This window comes from Rhincodon typus, chromosome 11 (genome assembly GCF_021869965.1).
Source record: "Rhincodon typus isolate 14 chromosome 11, sRhiTyp1.1, whole genome shotgun sequence".
In the NCBI taxonomy this organism is placed as follows: Eukaryota; Metazoa; Chordata; class Chondrichthyes; order Orectolobiformes; family Rhincodontidae; genus Rhincodon; species Rhincodon typus.
Window position 1 is genome coordinate 40,103,498 of NC_063342.1, and position 26,300 is coordinate 40,129,797.

Sequence of the window (26,300 nt, forward strand, 5' to 3'; positions counted from 1 at the left end):
TATATGATAATTACAAGCGTTAAGAATGACAAGCATATAATGATATTAACCTATGTCTCAAAGTTTTTGACAGTGATAGTAACTGAAAAAGAATGAGGAATGTGTAAGAATATATTTCATTACTTTAGCTGTTGCTTTCACAGTGTGCTAATGGATAGAAAAAACAAATGTATTCAATTTTTCGTTATTGACAACAGTTCAGTTTACAGTATTTTTATTGTTTTGTTTTAATCTGATTTAATCTCTATCTTTGTTCAACATCTCTTGTATTAGTACCAAAAGGCTAATATTTGCACAATTCTGACGAAGCTCAAAACAACTGGTGAATTACATTCCCTTGAAATAAAAAGGATGCTTTCAGCTCATGATCCTAAAAGGATTGGTATAATTAATTATGATGATTTCAGGTGAGTTTGATATGTTTTGCCGTTAACTAACAATGTTTTCTCATAATATTAATTTATATATTGTGATGACCTACCTGTTTTTGGGGAGAAAACCTGTGTCTTTTCTTGGGGTGGTGTTTCTTTAATAGCTAGAATTTGATTTCTGTTTTTAAAAAAAACTGTGTTCAGTAAACGATCATCTGACCAGATTGTCCGAGAACAGAACAATGGAAAAGAAGGTCAACAAGTTAATTATAGGAGTGAGTATGTTCTCAGAGTAGATATCTCTTCAAACAGATTAGTTTGAATGTTACAAAGAAATACAGAAATTGCTGAAGAAATCAGCAGGTCTGGCAACATCTGTGGAGAGAAAGCAGAGTTAACCTTTCAGGTCAAGTGACCCTTCTTGGAGTATAACTAGGAAAAGATTGGTATATATGCCTAAGATGGGGTGGGGTGATGGGAAGAGTAAACGATAGATGGAAATGGAGCTCAGAGAGAGAGAACAACAGTTGGGCAGACAAAGGCATGCGTAAAGGTCAGCCAGGGACAATCAATAGCTGCTGATGGGGAAACATTAGTTTGGAGGAAGGCTATGGAAGAAGATGCATAGGCCATAAAATTATCGAACTTGATATTGACTCCAGGAGGCGGCAGGGTCCCCAAGTAGAAAATGAGATGCTGTTCTTCCAGCTTGCACTGAGCTTTGCTGAACCACTGCAGCAAGCCCGAGATAGAGATGCTGGCCAGGGAACATGGTGGTATGTTGAAATGGCAGGCAACAGGAAGCTCAGTTGTGGACAGAACATAGGTGTTCTGCGAAGCAGTCATGCAGTATGTGTTTCATCTCTCCAATATAGAGGAGACCACATTGTGTGCAGTGAAAACAGTAGACCGGATTGGGTGAAGTGCAGATGAATTGCAACTTCACCTGGAAGGTGTGTCTGGGACCTTGGATAGGGAGGAGAGATGAAGTAAAAGGCAGCTGCTACACTTTTGCAATTGCATGGGGAGGCTTTGGGAGTGGAGGAAGAGTGGACCAAAGTGTCCCTGCAGGAGGCTGACAAGGGAAGGGAGGGGAATATTTGTCTGCTGGTGGTATCCTACTGGAGGTGGCAGAAATGGCGGCTAATGACTCCTTGGATATGGATGCTGGTAGGGTGGTAAGTGAGGATCGGGGGACCCTATTGCTGTTGGGGGAGGGAAGAGAAGGGTTGAGGGCAAAAATGTGGGAGATGGGTTGGACACGGCTGAGGGCCCTGTCAATCACAGGTGGTGGAGAATCTTCGATTAAGGAAGAAAGTGCACATTTCGGAGGCCCCCTTGTAGAAGCTGGCATTGTCAGAACAGATGCAAGGGAAACTGGGAGAATGGAATGGAGTCTTTACAGTAAGCAGGGTGTGAGGATGTATAGTCCAGGTAACTGTGCGAGTCAGTGGGTTTTTAGTGGAGCAAGTGGAGTAAAGGAAACATTTCTGCCAGCAGAATTCAGTTGAACTTCTGGCTGTTGGCTAAAAGAGTTAAACTCTAGATTATTGAAAGACTTCACAAACACGTTGAATTTCTGGTATTGACAAACTGAGGAGAGAGACAGAAGTTTTAAATATGAAACTCCATAGTTAAAGAATGTTAGAACCAAAAGAGTTTTGTTCTGAGATGGCTAGGTTTAAGCTGTCGGAGATGTCTATATTCAGCAGGGAGTTTGCTACCTTATGATAGAGGAGATTTGAAGGATGACCCTTGCTGGAAATGAACAGAGGATCAAGAAATTTTAGGTTGTATACAAATCATTGACGGAATAACTAGACCAGGTGGTTAATCTTCCCAGTTTTGCTAAGTCTTGACTATTTACAGCTGCAACTCTAATGGGTGTATAGGGAAAATTCAGTTAAGACATTCAATTTAAAATAAGTAATTGTCTTAATTTCATTTTTATTATATTTGACTGTTTAAAAGAGTATAATTATTATAATTATTATTTTATTTTGAGGACTAAAATTCGTTTGTTTAAAGTGTGACTATGTGATTTTTTTTTAGTAAATATTTGGATTTTCAGATTCTTGGAAAAAAATATTCCTGGTCTTCACTGAGTTTGTAATGATATTTTGTTTCAATAATTCACTGTTTATTCTGCCAAGTAATAAACATGTATCAATGCTGCCAAAATACACTAGAGATTGACACATGAATTTGATTCAGGATTGGAGGAGGTTATGCCCTAGTTGTAATCAGTGATCTGAGGAGGTATTGCCTTGCAGACTTCTAGATAAACCATTTTTGTATTAATTCAAAATCCTCAGTGCCCTGATCAGTAAAAGTTAAGAAAACCCACTAACATAGTCAATGCATATTTTTTATTATTTTACATTTGTCACTCTGCAGATTGTCCTTTTTGTAAAATTTCAAAGTTTATTCTGTATCTGACCTTGTCTTACTAAAATGTAATTTTCAAAGTCCAAAGGTGTGCACCTGAAGGCATGTTAAAAGTCAAGACAGACTGAATTTTTATTTGTGTATCAGTCATATTTTGTACTAGATACTGATTGGGTAAAAGTAGATTCCTTGGAGATTCTCCCATTTTTCTGACCTAACTTCAGCAGAGGAGCTACAGAAATTTTGAACAAATAGCTGGGGTGATGGTACACAATGAAGAGAATTCCCATCACTTGAAAATTTCTCCTGTCTTTGTCAAGTTTTCATATTAATATCTTAGACTGATTAGCTGCTCATTTACATTACGTGAATGTTCCTTGACATTTTACCTAAATTTTTGAAATTTCACCTCTTTTACATTAGGACTATGTATTGCAATTATATGTTTGGTTCCACTTGTCTTGAGGGTTATGTCTTGCAACTTTTCTTAAAGGAGAATGTTTCTGCTACAGACTGCTGAGCAAGCAGACCTTTTGTTATTTTACTTAAATAATAACAGAAACTGCTGGAGAAACTCAGCAGATCTGAAGGCATTTGTGAAGAGAGAAACAGAATTAAAATTTCGAGTCCAAAGACTTTTCTTTGGAGTTGAGTTTCTCCTGTATTTTCTGGTTTTATTTCAGATTAACAACATTTGCAGTATTGTCTTTTTGTTATCAGGTAACATTACATTTATAGTACCAACTTCATACACAATATCTCTAGTAGTTTGAATTTATTTTCGTTTTTAAATATTGCTTATTACTACTACCTATAAGAATATATTTAATCTTTGTTTGTAAACAGGAATATTGTGATTCAGATTGGAGAAGGACTGCTCACTGAACATGAAATCATGACAATTGGACGCTACTATAGCATCCGTGAACAGCTAAAAACAGACATATGTCTGATACTACATCTTGTCCAAGAGGCATTGAGAAAGAGCACCTTTGAGGATTTTACCAAAATATCTGAGGCTTTTATGTATGAGGATCGACAAAGGTAACAAAAAAACTGTTGTTATTATGAATGGTTATCATAGCGAATCCATGGTATTCTTCCAGAGTTCCAGAGATTCTCGAAAGTAATATTTATGTATTTTACCTAAGTTTTTCAATTTATACTCTTTGCCCTGCAGTTTTAAAATACTGGCCTCTAATCACCTGTGTTTATGAATTCAATTAGTTAGATTCGTAGAAATAAGTTTTTCTTTCAAATTGATCTTTAGGCAACCACAATTGAGAAGGTGTCTAAGAATTTTAGTTTTGATTTCATCTCATATCAAAATGCTCCTTAAAGCATCAACATATACATACCTTTGATCGTTGATATCAAAGTACAATTTTAACGTAGAAAATTTTACATGAAATTCATCTGTTAATTACCTAACCTTTCTTCTCTTCCTCAACAATTTACTTACGACTCTAAAATAGTATAAATAAACAGAACCAATAAAGAGAGAAAAAGAAGAGAATTTTATTGCATCAGATATCTTTATGAACACACTGGATAGGACAATATCATACATATTTTGCCAATTTTTTTCCCTTTTTTTCTTCTGCTATGGTATTGTACATGAGTACTAATTGACTTTGGTACTTTACCCAAATGGCCATTCTTTGTGCATTAGCCTATGAGTGTGGTGGGCTGTTTGATCATAAACAGCATCACAACCAACAGCAATTAGAATAAATCATGGACAAGTATTTTCCAGCAGGTGGTAGCACCAGGAGGGGAAAATTCGTCTGATTTTAATGTTCCTAACCAAAGCGCATGACAGCTAACTATAAAAGTTGGTTCACAAACGATCTTCAGGAAAATGAGCTTGCAATGCTAACCAGGTCTTGTTTAGTTGTGACTCCTATTCCACCTTCTCTGGGCTACTGGGAGTGCACAACAAATGCAACTTTACCAGCATTAGCCATATTCTAACAACATATAATTATTAGGTGAAAAGCACAGTAGAGTGTATACGTCTGTCACACTTCTTGTTCCAGATTTCCAGCTTTTGTTGCATTTCAGTTTTGTACTGCAGAGAGAAGTGAGTTAATAGGTTAAGACTGTGGAAACCATCTTCTGTGCTATCTAGGAAAATTTTGATTGCTAGCACCACAGATCCACTTAAGATCTAATTACGATATTTTTCCTTTCTTTGTTTCTCTAATATTTTTGTATTAGAATTATTTACCATTAAAATGATGTTTGGTACCCAGGAGGAATCATTTAGAGTGACCCATATGCTGTTTCTTGTCAGAGATAGTAGGAACTGCAGATGCTGGAGAATCCGAGACAACAAGGTGCAGGGCTGGATGAACACAGCAGGCCAAGCAGCATCATAGGAGCAGAGAGGCTGACGTTTCGGGCCTAGACCCTTCATCAGAAAAGGGGGAGGGGAAGGGGGTTTTGAAATAAATAGGGAGAGAGTGGGAGGCGGATAGAAGAGGGATACAGGAGAGGATAGGTGGAGAGGAAACAAACAGGTCGAAGAGGCGGGGATGGGGCCAGGAAAGGTGAGTGTAGGTAGGGAGTTAGGAAGGGGATAGGTCAGTCCAGGGAGGACGGACAGGTCAAGGGGGTGGGATGAGGTTGGTCGGTAGGAGATGGAGGTGCGGCTTGGGGTGGGAGGAGGGGATAGGTGGGAGGAAGAACAGGTTAGGGAGGCAGGGACGAGTTGGACTGGTTTTGGGATGCGGTGGGGGGAGGGGAGATTTTGAAACTTGTGAAATCCACATTGATACCATTGGGCTGCAGGGTTCCCAAGCGGAATATGAGTTGCTGTTCCTGCAACCTTCGGGTGGCATCGTTGTGGCACTGCAGGAGGCCCAGGATGGACATGTCGTCTGAGGAATGGGAGGGGGAGTTGAAATGGTTCGCGACTGGGAGGTGCAGTTGTTTGTTTCTTGTGTCCATTTTACGTGGAACTGCTCCACTCTATCCATAAGTTGATCAGCTTACCCACCAGTAGATCTATTTTCAGTTTTCTGTGGTTTTCATTTCCAACATCATGTGAAGTAACAATTTATAAATATTAGATGAGCTGAAACTTTACTAGAAAGCATAAGAATTATCAAATTAATTGATGGTTTAAATATTTCATGTAAAATACGTAATCTGCTTTAAGAATATAATTTGAAGAAATATTCATACAGTTTGTTTACTTCTATTAACATTGGGTCCTGAATTTTCTTATTATCTTTAGTGCACAGACCATTGTTAGGCCATCATGGTGCTAAAAGGATTAAGGAAATTTACATATTCATGCTGCTTTTACGCAAAATTTAAATTCTTTCAATTCTCAGCAGTACTAATCTCACTCCTGCCAATGTCTGTCAGGGTTTTTCCTTAGAGATAGTAGGAACTGCCGATGCTGGAGTCTGAGATAACAAGGTGTAGAGCTGGATGAACACATCCGGCCAGGCAGCATCAGAGGAGCAGGAAAGCTTCCTTGTTTGTTCATGTGATGTGGGCATTACTGGCTGGGCTAGCATTTATTGCCAATCCCTAATTGCCGTTCTGAGGGTAATGGTGAAACACCTTCTTGCATCAATGCAGGTGCACCCATTGTACTGTTAAGAGGGGAATTCCAGGATTTTGACCTGGCAACAGAAAAGCAATGGGAATATAGTTCAAAGTCAGGATGATGTGTACCTTGAGGGAAGCATACGATGGTGTTCCCTTGCATCTTCTGCCCTTGGCCTTCTATGTGGTAATCTTTGCCCGTTTGGAACATTTAGTCAAAGAAACCTGGGTGAGTTACTGCAATGTAGCTTGAAAATGGTATTTACTGCTGCATTGGTGGTGAAGAGAGTGGACACTGAGGTGCTGAATAGAGTGCAAATCAAGCAAGCTGCTTTGTTCTGGATGGTGTCAAGCTCCGTGAATGTTGTTGGAGCTGTAGTCATCCAGAGAAGTGGGGTGGGGGGTTATTCCATTACACTCCTGACTTGAATCTTGTATGTCGTAGACAAACTTGGGGGAGCAGAGGGGAGTTGCTTGCCACAGAATTCCTAGTCTGTGGAAGGGTCTAGGCCCGAAACATCAGCCTTCCTGCTCCTCTGATGCTGCTTGGCCTGCTGTGTTCATCCAGCTCTACACCTTGTTATCTCAGTGTATAAGTCCTGCCCTGATTTGCCTTTCCAAAATGCAGCACCTCACATTTATCTAAATTAAACTCTATCCGCAATCCTCGGTCCATTGGCCCATCTGATCCAGATCCTGTTATACTCTGAGTTAATCTTCTTCACTGTCCATTACTCCTCCAATTTTGTCGTCATCTGCAAACTTGCTAACCATACCTCCTATGTTCAAATACAAATCATTTATATAAATGACGAAAAGCAGTGGACCCAGCACCGATTCTTGTGGCACACCACTGGTCACAGGCCTCCAGTCTGAAAAGCAACCCTCCACCACCACCCTGTGTCTTCTACCTTCGAGCCAGTTCTGTAACCAAATGGCTAGTTCTCCCTCTATTCTGTGTGATCTAACCTTGCAAACCAGTCTACCATGAGGAACCTTATCGAACGCCTTACTGAAGTCCATTTAAATCACATCCACCGCTCTACCCTCATCAATCATCTTTGTTATGTCTTCAAAAAACCTCAATCAAGTCCATGAGACACGATTTCCCATGCACAAAGCCATGTTAGCTATCCCTAATCAGTCCTTTTCAAATACATTTAAATCATGTCCCTCAGAACTCCCTCCAACAACTTGCCCACCACGGATGTCAGGCTCACCGGCCTATAGTTCCCTGGCTTTTCCTTATCACCTTTCTTAAATAATGGCACCAAGTTAGCCAATCTCTAGACTTCTGGCACCTTGCCTGCGGCTGTCAATGATACAAATATCTCAGTAAGTCCTAAAGGACTTGGTCAATGACAGGTGATGAAGGAACCAATAAGCAGAAAAAACATGTATGACCTCATTCTCCCCATTCAGCTTGCCGCAGATGTATTTGTCCATCACAGTTTCAGTAGGAGTGACCACCACACAGTGCTTGTGGAGACAAAAGTCTGGGTTTCACATTAAGGATACCTTCCATTGTGTTGTGTGGAGTAGACTTCAAGCAGATCATGAAACTCAAGACTTGGTGCTGATAAGGCATTTTGGACCATCAGCAGCAGAATCATCCTCAAAATCCATATGCAACCTCATAGACTGGCATATCCTCTACACTACCATTAACATTAAGCTAAAAAATCAACTCTGGTTCATTGTTCCAATTCAGTGTAGGAAGACCTATCTGGTGCAGCATCAGGCTTACCTAAAAATGAGGATCCAGCCTGGTGAAGCAAACTGGTAAATAGACGACTTCTTATATGTCAACCAGCATAAACTGGAGTAATAGACTAATAGAGTAATAGAGCTAAGCAATTCTACAAACAACAGATTAGGTCTAAGCTGTGTAATCCTGCCACATCATTAAGCCTAACATCGGTAATGGGGAAAATTTTCGAATCCATTACCAAGGACTTTATAGCAGAGCATTCAGAAAGCAATGGCAGGATCAGATAGAGTCAGCATGGATTTATGAAGGGGAAATCATGCTTGACAAATCTGTTGGAATTCTATGAAGATGTAACTATTAGAGTTGACAAAGGGAAGCCATTCAATGTGGTTTATTTGGACTTTTAGAAAGCGTTTGACAAAGTCCTGCGTAAGAGATTACTGTGCAAGATTAAAGTGCATGGAATTGGGGGAAGTATATTGAGATGGATAAAGAACTGGTAGTCAGAGAGAAAACAAAGAGTAGGAATTAATGGTTCCTTTTCAAATCAGGAGGCAGTAACTAGTGGGGTACCACAGGGATCGGTGTTGGGACCTCAGCTATTCACAATATATATTAATGATTTGGATGAGGGAACAAAATGTAACATCTCAGACGATACCAAATTGAGTGGGAGGGTGAACTGTGACAAGGATGCAGAGATCCTTCAGCATGATCGGGACGGGTTGGATGAGTGGGCAAATCAATGGCAGATGCAGTACAATTTAGATAACTGTGACATCATTCATTTTGGAAGCAAAAACAAGAAGACAGATTACTACCTGAATGGCTGTAAATTGGGAGAGTGAAGTGTGCAACGGGTCTTGGGTGTCCTTGTGCACCAGTCGCTGAAGGTGCAGGTGCAGTTGCTGCAGGCGGTAAAGAAAGCAAATGATATGTTTGTAGATTGTGCACCCTACCGCTACTGAGAATTGGTGGTGGAGGGAGTGAATGATTTTGGATGTAGTGCCTTCATTGCAAGAGGTTTCGAGTACTGGAGCAGGGATGTATTGTTGCAGTTGTACAGGGCCTTGGTGAGGCCACACCTAGAATATTGTGTGCAGCTTTGGTCTCCTTTTCTGAGGAAGGATGCTCTTGCTCTCGAGGGTGTGCAGTGAAGGTTTACCAGGATGACTCCAGGATGGTGGGACTGACATATGAAGAGAGATTGACTAAGTTAGGATTTTTTTTACGAGTTCAGACGAATGAGGCGGGGGGAGTTCATAGAGACTTATAAAATTCTAACAGGACTGGACAGGGTAGATGCAGGGCGGATGTTCTCAATGGTGAGTGTGTCCAGAACCAGGGGTCATTGTCTGAGGATTCGGAGTAAACCATTTAGGACAGAGTTGAGGAGACATTTCTTCACCCAAAGAGTGGTGAGTCTGTGGAATTAATTACCACAGGAAGTACTTGATGCCAAAACATTGAATGTATTCAAGATGCGACTAGATATAGCACTTCATGCGAAATGGGATCAAAGGTTATGGGGAGAAAGCAGGATTAGGCTATTGAGTTGGACGATCAGCTATGACTGTGAAAAATGCCGGAACAGGTTCGAAGGGCCGAATGGCCTCCTCCTGCTCCTATCTTCTATGTTTCTGTCAGTTGTGAATGGTGATTGACAACTAAACAACTGACTGGAGGAGCAGGCACCATAAAAATACCCATTTTTGGGAATGGTTGGGGGAGCCCAGCACAGCTAGAATAATCGCCTATGTGAGGAGTGTAATGGATATTCCCCACTTACTGCATGAGTGCAGTTCCAACAATACTCAAGAAGTTTGACATCATTAAGAACAAAGCAGGCCACTTGATTGGCACTACATCCAAAATCATTCACTCCCTCCACCACCAATTCTCAACAGCAGCAGGATGCACAATCTACGAATAAGTTGCAAAAATCCTCAGACAGTACCTTCCAAACCCACACATTTTATTACAAAATAAAAATCAAAAGAACTGCAGATGTTGGAAATCAGAAAGAAAAACAGAAATCGCTGGAAAAACTCAGCAGATCTGGCAGCATCCGTGGAGGGAAATCAGAGTTAACCTTTCAGGCTGCATGATCTTTCCTCAGAACTGTTATCCCACGATTATTACCATCACTGCCTACAAGGGGACAAGAACAGCAGATGCGTGGAAACACCACCACCTGCGCATTCCCTTGAATCCATTCGCCATCCAAATTTGGAAATAAATCACTGTTCCTTCACGAAGTCAGAGTCCTGAAACTCCTTTCTTAATGGCATTGTGAGTGTCCCTATGCCAAATGAATTACAGCAGTTCAAGAAGGCAGCTCACCATCACCTTCTCAAGGGCAACTACAAATGGGCAATACCAGCTGGCCTAACTGGTAATACTCATACCCCATGAATAAATATATAAAAACAATCTGCAAAAATGTCTGGTTGGCCTTCTGACCTTATACATCCCAATTAGTTGATGTGACAACATGAAGTTACATTCAGACAGTACAGATCCTTGAAACATGCATGTTGTCCACTCCAGCAGAAAGGTGCATGAAGCAACAAAATAGAACTGGCAGTAGGCAGAGCCTTTGCAGTATCCAGCACCTGCAGTTTTTTTCTTGATGTCATATAGATGGTGCAGATTAACTGAACGGAGAACAGGAGATTCATGTTCACACTCTCAGCAATTTATTCATCTTGTCCTCTATGAGGTTCTGGGAGTGGGATGTGACATAAGGCAGGAAGCTATATGAGGCAGTCATCTTTCTGACACTTCTCAAAAATTTTGGATGCTCTGGAACTCGCAATTGACATCTTGATGTAGAGATGCAGCTCTTCGGTAGAATTCAGGAGATTTAAATTAAGCATTTTCGCCCCTTGCTGTTTCAGTTCTGTACCATCTGATTATGTGCCACTTTGTCTTGCAAGTGAGGGGGCAGAATATCAGTGATTTTGTGGTACAAATTTTGAGTTATGCTCCTCCATGTATGAATAACTGGAATTCTGTGGAGGCAGTGAGGAGTAGGTGGGAGCAAGGTGAAGAATCTGGATTTGAGGCATCACTCCTGAGTATCAGAAAATGTTGAATGAGTTGAGAAGAATTGAGCAGTGTGAAATGATGGTGATAGTTAGAAGATGTCGCATGAAGTTGCTTTGACTGACTGCACGCATGAGTGCATTAAACCTTGTGACACAGTTGCCAGATTCTTGGTTCCAGACTCTGGATGTTTATCTTCCAGGCCACCTACTTCTATGCCCTTCTGAAGGGAATCCTCTGTGAGTCTTGCTGTTTAGTTTGAAAGAATTTCAATTCCAGCAGTCTTTTCTGTGCAGCTTCCTTTCAAAACGCAGCCTGAATTTAAGAAAACCAGGCTATCTCTGTGACACAGAGTTTATCAACACTCCCTGGTGTGTCCTGTTATGTACAGAAGTTACCAGCAATTCTGCAAAAAGGAGACCAGCACTAGATCTCCAGAAACTTTCAAAATATTCATGCAAATCATGTGAATAGGTATATTTTGTGTCTTACCCACCTTGATCTGAATGGACATTGGCATTCCACTAAGCATGTCCTCTTTACCCAAATATCAGAGCGATTAATTTTATGCACATTTTCCTCTGCAGTACTATTTCTGGCATTCTAATGCATGTTCTATATCAGCTGGTTAATATATGCAAGCATATTAAACCTGGCAATGCTGTAATGTTCAACAGTAACGCAAGAGTTCAGTAACCACCAACTTAGAATTGTTGTGGTAGTAGACAATTGTGGCATCAGTTTGTCGGTTCATGACATTACAATTTAAGAACCATACTATCTTATTTAATAAAGAAAGTCTGAAAGATAACATAAATACAATATTAAATCATTTTAAGTCTGCAACAGTATTCTGTTGCCCCTCTGAGTAACCCATTTCAGACACCATCATAATGGATAGAAGTTCAAACAGCATGCCAAGTGAGAGTGGCATGGCTGAGGGCAACAGCTCACTGATTCTACCTTCCCCAATAAGGGAGGAGACAGGTTACAAATGAGCTGTCCAAGCATCTGATAGTTACCCCGAAGAATGCAGAACCTATGTCACTTCAATTGGCACAAGCAAAGCAGTTTGAGGCAATGGGATGATATGTAAATATTTGTGATGAAGTTGACAGAGTGTCCATTCCCATCTTTTTCATTACTAGTGTACAGTTCCTCAGGTCCTTGAAGAATTAATTTTCGGTGTTCTGTAACTCCTGCTTCGTCATAATGCTATGACTTTCTCTTACCTCAATTTGATCTGAGTGTAGATTTTGGATGGGTTAAAACAAAATTCTTGGAAGAGATGAAAGCTCTCTGTTAAAATGAAGTCAAATGTCAGTTAATAAAATCAATGAAGACACATACAAAAAGACTAGTGCTCTCTTCAACTCAGTAACATTTCACTTACACTTGTAACATATTTATCAGTTAATAAAGCTCAAAAAGGATGTAAAAGATACATAGTCTACTAATGCAAGGCCTATATTTTTGAGAAAATCATAACTGGGAATGTTAGCAGATTATAACACAGTGTTCAGTACCATTCTTGGTAGGAGGAGCTGTTCGATCCTTTCTTTCTGGAAAGTTACACAGATTATTGGAACGTCAGTAATCTGGGAAGCTCCTGTGCACGTAACAGTGCAACTTCACATTGAGTGAACATGGCAGGTGCAAGATGTGCATTGCTAAAAATATCAAGGAAAATTATGTTCAGCAGTAAATTGCAGATTTCTTGCATATTTTCTCAGTGGAAAGGTAACACGATTACAAATTCTGAAGAAAATGAGAAATTCAGCGCCAAATGTTTTGATGATTTTTTTCTGTTTAACTGAACTATTAATAGACAACCATTATACTCATCTTTGTGGAAGTTATGACCCATTTAATGTAACGCTGCTTTCTTCTTATTTTTTTTAAACAGAACTGGATTTTTGCCAGTCCAGGAAAGTAGAAATATTCTGAAAGGTTTCCAGCTACCTATACCAAATGAAATCCTTGATGAAATGATTTCAAAGTAGGTTTATGAAACTAATCAAAATTCTATTATTGTACCTATTCATTTTATTTTATTTAGCATTAACATAGACACAGAGCCAAGCAATAGTCTTGTCAGTGGCTAAATGGAGTTCCGTTAACTTTAAATCCTCTCTCCAAATTAAGAATCCATGCTAACTGAAATTATGGTCTCCATCTGAATGATTTAAATTCTGTATTAAAATAAGAACACAGCTTTCCAAAGAATACATGATAGGCATTGCAGTTACGAGAATATATCTTGCAATGTTGCCTGAATCTGGGAACTGCTAAGTAGCATTCACATTCATCATTTAAGGGAAAGATTTCTCTGAGGTCACTCAGAATGTTGGAAATAGATGGTGTGAGGCTGGGGAGTTTACTTAAGCAATTTATAAGAATACAACTCTGTTCTTATTGTCTTACCACAATTATTTCAAAACAATTTTAAGTTTTCTAGGTGCTGATGGACAAGTGGCTTACCGGAACCTTGTCTTAGGCATGAACTGGCGCGAAAACCCTGTACCCCATGTAGATGTAAAACACCCTTTGGAGGTAGGACACATAATGTAACATACACTGTATCTAGTTGTTTTGCAAAAGCCCAGTGTTCAAACACTGATTAAGTTACATTGTTATTACTAGATTGTTGGCCTATTTTGCTTTATTTTAAAAGTCATATTTATCAGTTAGCAAAGTTCCAAAAAGGTGTTAAGGATACATATTGTACTAATGGAAGACCTATACATTTGAAAAAAAAAATCAGAACTGGGGATGTTAGCAAATGATTACACAGTGTTCAGTACCATTCTTAACTACCCAGTTACTGAACCAATCCATGTCCTCATGCAGCATGACCTGGTTTTGGCCTTGGGCTGATAAATGATATTTGACATTTTCACCACACAAGCTCCAGGCAATGACCATATCCAAAAGGAAAAAAAAGTCTTGTTTATCAACAAAATTAGAGTCACAGAGTCATACAGCTTAGAAACAGACCCTCTAACCCAGCATATTTATGCTAACCAGCAAACACCAAACTACACTAATCCCATGTCCCTGCACTTGGTCCATAGCCTACTATGCTTTGGCATTTTAAGTACTTATCTAGATGCTTCTTAGATGTTGCAAGAGTACTTGCTTCCATCACCCTCTCAGGCAGCACGTTCCATATCTACCACCCTCTGCATAAAAAGCTTTTCCTCAGATCTCCTCTAAACCACATTCTCCTCACATTAAACTTATGTCCTCTGGTCTTAGACATGTCTGCCATGGGGAATGGGTTCTCATGATCGACTCTCATTGTTTTGTATACCTCAATTAGTTACCCCCTCAGCCTCCTCTGCTCCAAGGAAAACAAACCCAGCCTATTCATTGATAGTAGGAACTGCAGATGCTGGAGAATCTGAGATAACAAGGTGTAGAGCTGGATGAACACAGCAGGCCAAGAAGGGTCTAGGCCCGAAACGTCAGCTTTCCTGCTCCTCTGATGCTGCTTGGCCTGTTGTGTTCATCCAGCTCTACACCTTGTTATCCCAGCCTATTCAGTCTCTCCTTATAACTGAGACTTTTCTTCTCGGGCAATATCCTGGTGAATCTCCTCTGCATTCTCTCCAGTGCAATAATGTCCTTTCAATTGTGTGACAACCAGAACTGCACACAGTATTCCATCCATGGCCTACCGATGTTTTATAAAGTTATAACAACATTTCCTTGCTCCTATATTCCACACCCTGGCTAATGAAGCCAAGCATCCTGTATGCCTTTTTCACCACCCTGTCTACGTGCGCTGACACCTTCAGGGATCTATGGTATTGTACACCAAGGTCCCTTTGATCCTCAGTATTTCCTAGGGATCTACCAATTATTGAGTATATCCTTCCCTTATTAGACCTCCCAAAATGCATCACCTCACACTTATCAGAATCAAAATCCACCTGCCATTGCTCTGCCCAATTTACCAGCTAATCAATATCACACTGTTAACTGAGACCATCCTCCTCACTATCAACATCACCATGAATTTTCATGTCATCTGCACACTTACTAATTATATTTTCTACATTCACATCCAAGTCACTCATGTATAACAAACAGCCAGGGACCCAGCACCAATCCCTGTAGTATATCACTGGTCACAGGTTTCCACTCACAAAAGCAACCCTCCACCATCACCCTTTGCCTCCTATTTGGAAGTCAATTTTAGATCCGGTTTGCCAATTTACCTTGGATCCCATGGGCTTTTACATTGGGACAAACTTTCCATAACGGACTTTGTCAAAGGTCTTACTAAAGTCCATGTAAACCACATCAAATGCACTACCCTCATCAATATATTTAGTCACCTTTTCAAAAAACTCAATTGAAGTAATCAGACTTCCCTCTAACAAATCCGTGCTGACCATCTCTGATTAATGCCTGCCTTTCCAAGTATTGTTTAATACTGTCCTTCAAAATGTTATTCAATAATTTTCCTACCACTGATGTTAGACTAACTGGTCTGTAATTACCTGGCCTATCCCTGCTGCCCTTCTTGAACAAAGGAACCACATTAGCTGTCCTCCAGTCACCTGGAATTTCACCTGTGACCAGGGAAATATTAAAAATGTTTGCAGGGTCCCAGCAATTGCCTAGGATAATCTCATCAGGCCTGGGGATTTATTGAATTGCATTGAATTAGTTTCATTCTCACATGTACTCAAATGAGTACAGTGAAAAATTTACAAGTTGCCATTTGTGGCGCCATCTTAGGTACAAGGTACCTAGGTACAGATTCTTCAGTACAAGTCCTTAGGAAAACAAAAATTAGAAAATAAAGAAATAAGAAATCCAGCTTGCAGCCAGTAGGAATAAATTAGAAAATAGAGGCATTAAAAGTTCAAAATAATAGTTCTTCCAACCCAGTCCAGGCTGGCACCTAAGCTCCATTCCATGTTAGGCCTTGACTACATACCACGCTGGGCTTCATCTCTAGGCTCTCAAGGCAGGGAGTTGGCTCTAGAATCACCTCAAGGCCATAAGTCCATGCTGAGGTCACGCTGAGCTGAAAGTTTGGCACAGGCTCCTGAAAGACTGTCACTTCGGGCCACTGAGAGACCACCAGGCCAGGCTGGAAGACTGCCATGCCCGGCTGGGAGATGTGTCGCAGAGAAACTGCCATGCTGTGTCATCGAGAGACCGCCACACTGGGCCAGGAAACTGCCACACCAGGCCGGGAGACCGCCACACCAGGCCATGGGCCGAAAGGCTGTCGCGCTAGGCCGGGAGACCACCACACCAAGCAGGAAAACGACTGTGCCAGGCCAAGAATCTGCCTCACCAGGTCCATGCCAAAGCAGAGCATCCAAGTCCATGCTGAAGCCAGGACTTCAAGTCTCAGGAGTTCAGGACGAAAGAAGAGGGAAAACACCACAAAAGACAGAAAAAGAGAGAAAAAAAGAAAAAGAAACAGACGGAGTGGATGAGCTCTGGCTAAAGCGTTCTACCCTGCCACCATATGTACCTGTAAAACATCTAATACCTTCTCCTGTTTAATAATAATGTGTTCTAAAACCTCACCATCCCAATTAAAATCCCAGGCTACAATGTCATTCTTCTCTGTGAACAGATGAGAAATGTTTCATGTTCACTGGCTCCATAAACAGTTTGCCCCTTTGGTCTTTGATAGGTCACCCTCTTTCCTTGGTAATCCTCTTCCTCTTAATATACTTATAAAACGCCTTGGGGTTTTCCTCGGTCCTATTTGCTAAAGATATCTTGCGGCCCCTCTTTACCTGCCGAATTTCCTTTTCAAGCTACTTCCTAACTCTCTCTATACTTTTGAAGGGCCTCCTCTGTTTTTAATGTACTATACCTAACATATGTTTCCTTCTTTTTCTTCATCAAACTCTGGATATCCCTTGACATTCAGAGTCCTATAGATTTGCTCCCCTTGCCCGTCACTCTTAGAGGAACATTCTGGCCCTGAATCCTCTGTAAACTACTTTTAAAAGACTCCCATTTTTGGTAGCCCAGCCAACTGAGCTAACTGACGCTACCTTTGTTCTATATCCTGTAATAAAACTTCTCTTTCTTGTTACTTTGTACAAAAGAAACTAATGCCCAAACTGGCTGGGAAACAAAGTTGTCAAGTTCCACAGTGAAGAGTAAGCAGATTGCCTAAGGTTAAGTGTGTAACAAATTTCAGCAGGGGAGGGGAGTGAGTGAGAGTCTGTTATCTGCTCCCCTTTGTCAAGAAGGTATTTCTACATAGGTTCCAAGGCTACCAAGAGTCCACTCTGCTTTTATAAAGCTCAGTGGAACTGTCAGCAGCTGAGGGCATGTGTGCACTCTATTAAGGCCCTTCAAATGGTTATGTTTCTCAGACAAAGGGAAGAATATTTGAGCAGCCTGCCCCAATGATTTAAAGTACCATCTCTGTGAGATTTGAAATGTGAACTGCAGCAGCCTACATACTGACTGAAGAGGAGTTCTAGACTGCTACACTTGCACTGACTTGGTGGATTCATTCAAATCCAACACCTATAATTAAAAGAAAGTTGAGAGGATTTAGAATAGAAGTCAAATCAGGATAGGTGAGTACAGATTGTATAACTTCCTGCTGTATTTCTGGATACTTGTGTAGAATTTGAATTGAAGTTTTCTTCTTGCTGTTTGTTGTTTCAGGTTAACAAAGCTGGGAGTGGAGAGTTTCCAGTTAAGAAAGTGACGAGCATCAACTATATAGCCTTCATTGAAGATTTATTTGGCAAACAGGAGTGAAGAGACGTTGTATTGGTCTTATTTAAAAAAAACTTTTGTAGAAATAACTTTCTGATAATTCTACTAAGGCAGTTGTTTTATTACAGGACTTTAGCATAGATAAGAAACTATTAATACCTTTCAGCAGCTCAGTAATGTAATTCCAGTTAGAAATTGGTCTGAAAATGATGAAATGAAAGACCTTTACCAATCGTCTCTTCTGTGATTAATTTGGATATAGTAAATAATTAACTGATAATAAATCAGCATACTTAAAACTCCACATAGCTTTATGGATTACTTTTTTTTCACATCAAAGCAACTTTGTGGAGGAATACCTGAGCTCTCAAGTGGATTTCTATCTCCTTTCTCCTCGATATTTTCTACACATTGAGAATGGGCTGAAAACTAAAGGAAACATTGACGAATTCAAGGTGTAGAGCTGGATGAACACAGCAGGCCAGGCAGCATCGGAGGAGCAGGAAAGCTGACGTTTCGGGTCTGGACCCTTCTTCAGATATGGGGGAGGGGCATGGGGCTCTGAAATAAATAGAGATGGGTGGAGGCGATGATAGAAGGTGGATAGAGGAGCAGATAGGTGGAGAGAATGCCTGAAACGACAAGGGGCTGCCCTCCAGCAATAAATTGGCGATCAACATTCCTGCTGAAACAGGTAGGGGGCTGCTAGATATATTTACATTAGGGTCCGTTGATGTCGTTGGTTCCAGGATCCAGTTTTCATGCATTGTTAATTAAAAGGACCAGTTCCAGTGGTATTTAAAGTGAGACAATACAGCATACTTTAATTTATCTCTCTATAGTGTTTGTTGAGGCAATTTTCTGATATTTCTGAATTGGATTTTGGTTCAGAATTGCTGAGTATTCTTTGTTTTCATTGGACGGACAAAATCCAGGAAGTTTAAAGTGAGGAACAAGCACTGGCAATTCTCTTTTCAGAGAACGATTTTTTTATCATTTATTCTAATTTCAAGAAGAGGGGCATTAGCAACAAGCATAAGACCCTATATCACACGAGATTGTGGAAATCTTTATCCTCCTTCATGTGGATAATAGATTCAGAGTAACGTGTAATTCTCAGAGCAGGTGTACATAAAGAGCTCAGGTGGTTCTCTTTGCACTTATGTTGCCTCATGCAATCGGGTCTGTAAAGTTGCCGTGGCCGATAGTGCAGCTGCCAAAATCAGTATATAGTCCTGGTTATCTTTGCCTCCACTATTTCCAAATATCAGCGGCATCAGTTTGCAATTCGTGTCACATTTGCTAAAGCACATACTTTCACCACATTCCCAATGCATTGCTGGAAAGAGTAACATATGTAGGTCTCAGCTCATGATAGTGAGCATGACTCTGGTTTAAGGTTCCATCTAAATCTCATCACTTGTAAATAGATCACATTCATAACTTGTTATCACAGTAGTAATCATGTTTGCTTAACTTGGCAAAACTGTTCTTTAAGATAGACACTAATGAGGCTGTATTTGAAAATAAGGAAATGGCAGTATTGTTACATTTGAAATGACAATTGTGAAGGGGGGCCGACAGTATTTGTAAGGGGTGGCAACAGTAAAGTATGGTAGGGAAGGAAGTCATGCAGATGGGAGGTTCATTCATGCTCAGGAGTATCCAAGCTTCAAAGGAAGGAGCGTATGACCAATTGGGCATGGTCAGCTCCTATTCCAGGAACTGGGGGAAAGGTGGGCAGGTGCAGTCTCATTTAGATGGATTGGGTAGGGACATGGGGACCTGCAAACCGAAGGGCTAGCAGGAAGGGGAAAGACTACAGGAAAGATACCTGGATGTTTGGGACTTCACCAATATGTAAAAGCCACCAGCCAGAAGCACTCACACTTGTCTTCTGCCATTCTGGAAATCAAAGATATGCAAAGGGGAAGAAATGGTTATGTCTACAACTGGAGTGGGCAGGGTAAGTGACTCAATCTGTGTCCAATGCACTGCATAGGACCCAGACCTACACTGTCCCTAATCCAGGCATTGGCTCCCTGATGCATATCTCTCTGCCCCAGGCATCTCTGACCATTTAATTCACAACAACACTTTTAAACAAGAGGTCATTGAAATAATAGGATTAAGGCCAATGGTGTTAGCAGGACTCATTGCTCTGTCCCTCTTGCCTCCACAAGTCGCAGCAGGCACTTAACACAGACATTGATCCATAGTACATCCTGTATGGATATGAAGGTAGGCAGCATGCTGGCATAATTACATTCAGGGCTGCACAGAGCCTCAAACAAACAGATTAGAACAAAAGCAATTAAAATTATATAAACATAATCATTTATTAAAGGTGCATTGTCACCTGGGCCACCAAAAGGCCCTCAAAATTTTTTCTCCTTTCTCTCCTTTTCATGACGCATCAGTGTAGTCCCTGCTTTTGGAGCTGGCGTGAAGCCAGCCCGCTCCCCTATGGAGCCGATTGGCCCTGGAGGTTTAGTCCAGTGATCTGGGGCATTTGTGTCTAGATGGCTGAGGCACATGCGGGCCATTGTGTCGCTCCCAGTGCACATGGTTGAACTCCCTGATTGATGTCAGGGCCTAAGCAAGTGCCTCATTTTCACCAATCCTCTGAGTGTCAGCGGCCTGGCCTGATCTTACGCAGCCAGCTGCGGAGTTATCGCAGACGGGAGCTCACAAATTGTTTTACAACACTGTCTAACACGAACATTCGCACCAAAGTGTCAGTATTTGAGCTGGTTGGGGTTGCAGGAGGCAGTCAGTGACTACTGGAGTTCCACAGGGGTCTGTGTTGGGACCACAACTATTCATGTTATACATTAACAATCTGGAAGAAGAAACTGAGGGCATTGTTGCTAAGTTTGCAGATGACACAAGATAGATGGAGGAACAGATAGTGTTGAGAAAGCTGGGAGGCTGCAGAAGGACTTGGACAGAATAGGAGAGCAGGCAAAGAATTGGCTGATGGAATACAAAGTGCAAAAATGTGTGGTTATGCTCTTTGGTGGGAAGAAGACACACAGAATTTTCCAAATGGGAAAGGCTTCAGAAATCTGATGCACAGAGGGACTTGGGCGTCCTGGTTCAGGATTGTCTTGCAGTTAACATGTTCAAATTGCAGTTAGGAAGGTAAATGCAATGTCATCATTCATTTCAAGAGGGCTAGAATACAAAAGCAAAGATATACAGCCACAGCAGTACAAGACTCTGGCTGAATCATGTTTGGAAAATAGAGAATGTTTTTGGATCTGTATTTTTGTTTTATTCATTCACAGGATGAGGCATCGCTGGCTAGGCAGCATTTATTGCCCATCCCTAATTGCCCAGAAGGCAGTTAAGAGTCAGCCACTTTGCTGTGGGTCTGGAGTCACATGTAGGAAGGATGTGCTGGCCTTGGAGGCGTTCCAGAGGAGGTCACATGAATGATCCCAGGGATTGAGGGCTTGTCCCACAGGAGCAGTTGAGGATTCTGGTTCTGTCCTCAATGGAGTTTAGAAGGATGAGGCAGGTGGGGAATCTGATTGAAACTTACAGAACACTGACAGGCCTGGATAGAGTGGATGTGGAGAAGATGTTTCCATTAGCAGGAAAGACTCCGATCCAACAGCACAGTCTCAGAGTGAAAGGATGACCCTTAAGAACTAAGATAATGAAGAATTTCTAGAGCCAGAGGGTGGTGAATTTGTGGAACATGTGTTTATACCCTGTTCCAGCTGAGGGAATCTCAGGGCTAATATTTATCCCTCAATCAATGTCACAGAGGCATTTTAACTGGTCGTTATCACATTGCTGATTGGTTATCACATTTCAGACAACTGTGACTAGACTTCAAAAGTACTTGATTGGCTGAAAAGTATTTTTGAATGTCCTGTGGGTCTTAATACATGCTATCGAACCACAAATCTTAGCAAACAGGCTACAAGGCAAGGCGTTACTTGGAAGAATGGATATATTTTGTAAATAATCTGCCCCTATGCTATATGATAGCTTTAGGTTTTTAACAATTGAAACCAGTGATTGACTGATAGGAATGTAAGGAGAAAAATTGACTTTACCGTAAGAACTGGAGACAATGCTCAGACAGTCACTGGAGAGGAGCCCAGGAAGACAAAACAGTGCAGATAATGTCATGTCACATATAAAGAGATCATGAAGACAACAGGGAAGAGGATGATTTTGAAATTTTGAGGGCTACTGTCTTAAATCTTCGTTTACAGGAATTTTCAAAATATCATCCACTCATTTCCAGAGAAGTTAGAATTAAATGCAGGCAGCTAAAAGGAGCAGGCACATCACCTAATACCTCAATCCACTCTCCCTCCCCCCCCGCCCCCCATTTAAAAGGTAATTGATTAATTCGCCTAAGGATAAGATTAAATTAAATAAATCATGATTAATATTTAAATAAAATGTCATAACTGGCAAAAATCACATGATAACTGCCTTCGCTAATGTGGCTAACCATAACTTACTTGTGATCTTGCTGCTTCTTATTTCACTTCCTGATTTGAAGACTTGTTCTGTGTCCCCATATGTGGGATTATAAGTAATGTTAACCAAACCAGAGTTCAGTGAGGTCACGGTATTCAGCAATTGCAGCTTTCTGATGATCACAAGAATGTCACTTTTTTTCTTCATGGAATGGGATATGAAAATGCAGCTAAGGTTGTACACTCCTGCTACATCTGCACTCTATGTAGCTTACTAACAAGCCAAGTAAGTGGAGAAGCACAGAGGATGATCTAAGCAATCAGTTATTATTTTGTTCAGTATCTACATTCCCCTAATACTCATTTATACTCTTCCGGTGCAGCCTGGCATCATCACTGTGTGCATTCTTTTTCACTCATTTATTCTTGAGGCAGTGTAACATTACAAGGATAAAATCAAAAATATCCCTTTAATGTTTGGTAAAGCTTGTACATCATATCATGGGTAAAAGGTGATCAATCCATTGAAAAATATCACAAAATTAACATTAATTTTAAATAATGAACTTTTCTTGGGTTAAGCACCAGCTTTCTTATTTTGTTCAAAATTGCAAACTTCAATAACTTACAAACCGAGTTCATGATTTTCTTCTCATTATGTTTGTCTATTGGACTTATTTTTCTGGATTTTTATGACTCAGTTCCTAACTCTCATCCCTTTCAACATGTTGTCTCTCACAGAATTGTCAAATATATTTATCCAATTTGCTGGTTTTAGTTCAGTGTTATTGTCACATATCTTGTGTAGCTGCAATCTGCTACATTCTACCATCCTGATTGGAATTCTATAGCATAACCATGGGAATTTTGGCATTTTGTCATTCATAGCAAGATCACCAATCTTCTGTCCTGCTGAAACTATCTTGGCTACAGTGTAATTGTGGCCAAAGTGTTTTTCAAACTTAATGTATCAAATGCAAGAAACTGATCAATATTCTGCTTTTGATATTTCAAAAAGCTGTCATGGTCCAGCAGTCCTTAGGTTCAAATCCCATCTGCTCCAGCAATGTGTCGTGACACATCTGAACAGATTGATTAAAAATAAATTCAGTATTTCAAAGATAGATAACAACTGACTATCCAAAAAATATATTTCACTCACAGTTGGAGGACAGCTCCAGGCATTTTGTTAAGTATGTGCTGTATCTTTTTTAAATCTTACTTGAGAGCAACAGAAGAGAGCAGGAAAACCGTGATTCTCTGTTTGCTTCCATCTCAGAAATGTCCTCAAAAATTTAGATGTGAAAGAAATAAGGAGAAGTTAAAAATGTAAATAGAGTTGTAAGTTTTTTTTTGCATGAACATCCAAATCAGTCTTTAAAGTTGCAGAAATCCATGCCTTCTTCCTATTGATAAAGAAAAAGAGTTTTAAGATCCAAAATTTAAATATATTTTCATTTTGAAGCTAACAAGATAGGAAGAATTATAGAATCATAATTGACTTGCATCTTATTGTCATTCCTCCAATTTGTCAAAATTAATGGAGAAACTCAGCAGGCCTGGTTGCATCTGTGGGAAGAAAGCAGAGTTCAACGATCAAGTCTGGTGACTTTTCATTTTGTTTCACAGCTCAAGCATCCACAGTTCTTGGCTTTATATTATTGTCAAAATTAATCATTTAATTGACAGGCATTATGAACTAGATTATTTTAAACTGAGGGCAGATCATAGTTTTTGGAATTGTAACACAAGTGTTGATGGCACAAAGAGGCTCTGAAGGCACTTTTTGTTTCAGAGGAAACATTAGTGAAGGATGTTGCTCGGAATTATGAAAATGTGCTGTGTAATCGTTCCTCTGCCAGAGCTAACTCTCCAACTGCTACAGTTCACTCTAAGCTATTGTTGTATCTGTTCTATTCTATTTGATTAATCTTTGTCAAGTAACTATCTAAATCTATTTTAAATGATATAGAAAGTAAAATGGAAAAATAAAATGGGAGTGAAAAATGAGCAATAGTGATGCACACTTATTATAACCCTGACAGGATTGATCTTAAAGAAATTTAAGTATTGCTGAGCTAAGACACTGTTTGTCAAAGCTTTTTATCTTGAACTCATCACAAGAATACCAAAATAAAGGGGAAATAATGTTTATACTGTATGAGAGAAAAGTGCTGATTTGTTGGAAAGTGAACTCTGATTGGCAGAGGCTATTAATAAATTTCTGTTCTGGTGTCTTAGGTTTTGTAACAACTCTTTTTTGTGACAAATTAAACTTGTGAATGCAAGAATTTACATTTATTCATAATGATGAAATTAATATTATAAAAAATTTGCACTGCCCATAGTCTCTTAAACAAATCCCAGTTTACAGAAGAATTGCAGACGTAGCAGTATAAACTAGAACATTTCTTTTGTTTAAGTCTGAATAGTTTGATTTTAGAATGAAAAGTACTTTCAGTTATAAATATTAATTGTGTGGCAGAATTGGGTGTTCCCTTGGCAATGGGTTTGTAGATGTTGTGGGGTAGGGTTGCGGGAGGGTGGTGCAATGTTGGACCAGAGGCTGTAAAATGACAGAGGATTCAGCATTCAATTGTGTTATGACAAACCTCTGGGACACTACCGCTGGGCCATGGTGGGATGGCAAGGCCTAGACCCCAGCTGGGGCCCTAAGGCTAGTTTATGAATACTTTAGAGTGTTTTCCAGCTTCAGCTGGCCTCTCTTCTATCATAGAGCCATACTATCAGAGAGTTTTACAGCATGGAAACAGACCCTTTAGTCCAAACCGTCCATGCTGACCAGATAACCTAAACTGATCTAGCCCATTTGGCACATATCCCTCTTAAACCTTTCCTATTCATGTAAATATAGAGATGCCTTTTAATTGTACCCACTTATACCACTTCCTCTGGCAGCTTTTCCATATACATGCACCACCCTCTGCATGGAAAAGTTGCCCCTCAGGTCCCTTTTAAATCTTTTCCCTCTCACTTTAAACCTGTGTCCTCTAGTTTTTGTTGTAAAGGACATTATCCAAGACCATGCTCAGTAATTGGAATGTTGAAAGTGAAGGCAAAGTCCTGTAAGGATTCTACCACCCAAAACCCAAAGATGGACATTTGGCAGTATTGTCCCCATCCTTAAGCCATTTATTTCCTTTCCTTGACTGACTGTACTCACCACCAACCCAAGGCTCCCATGCCTTTGCTACTTCACTCCTTCATACCAAACGATGCATGTCCCCTTTAAAGGAACACAAACAGGCTGCCACGAGATATTTGCACATCTCTGACTTAATGTTGAAGTGGAACATAGTTAAAATAAGACTTACATGAATGAACATCCATGGTATGCAAATGCAGTCCAAGAACAAACTCACTGCAGGACGGCATGAAGCTTGACACACTGCAGATATGCTGCCAACTTAATCTCTGCATTTCAACATGGTATCAGGAAATTCAAACTCTGAATCCCACTTACTTCAGTGACCCAGCATGCTGCATTTCCAGCTCTGAAAGCTCCATAAAATCCCACTATTTATTCAATACTCTGTAGAATAACAAAGTAAACCATTGTGACGCAGCAGCATCAAGTGGACTATCAGTTAAATCAAAATGAACTGTTGGTACCTTTTGGAAGAATTTCTTAACGACACTACTCATGCATATCCAAATATTTGTGTACCCAAATAAAATGTCTGTAGTTAAAATCAAAGGTAATTTATTTTGATCAGAATTAGTCTAATGGCAATAATATTGCAGAGTATTCTGTCAGTTGATACTACACAGAATGATAGGATAATGACAACATACTATGGATGCAAATTATAGGAGAAGAGTTCATAATTGTCTCTTTTCAAGGAATGGAGGCCTGATCTTAATTGTATGCATGCAAAGATTATATGAGTGTTTTTTTTTCATTTTTTTCCTCATCTAAACTTCTCCCATCATCTTCTTTCCTGGAAACAGTGTCTTCCTTGCTAGGCTACAGTTTCATATGCAATAATCACTCGAGAGTACCTCACACAAGCAACTATTATTCAAGACTGAGCCTTC

At 40.2% G+C, this 26,300-nt stretch overlaps 1 protein-coding gene across 1 annotated transcript in view; it reads left to right on the forward strand.

Annotated features, from left to right (window-relative positions):
- The window catches only part of efhc2 (EF-hand domain (C-terminal) containing 2), a 103,222-nt gene extending 85,117 nt beyond the window's left edge, over positions 1-18,105 (forward strand). Inside the window, exons 12-16 of the mRNA XM_048603354.1 lie at positions 274-407; positions 3,606-3,803; positions 12,986-13,078; positions 13,530-13,632; positions 17,743-18,105. Of these exons, the coding sequence (XP_048459311.1) occupies positions 274-407; positions 3,606-3,803; positions 12,986-13,078; positions 13,530-13,632; positions 17,743-17,838 (624 nt within the window). The 3' untranslated portion in view covers positions 17,839-18,105. The remainder of the gene's footprint in view (positions 1-273; positions 408-3,605; positions 3,804-12,985; positions 13,079-13,529; positions 13,633-17,742) is intronic.
- Positions 18,106-26,300: the final 8,195 nt, after the last annotated feature.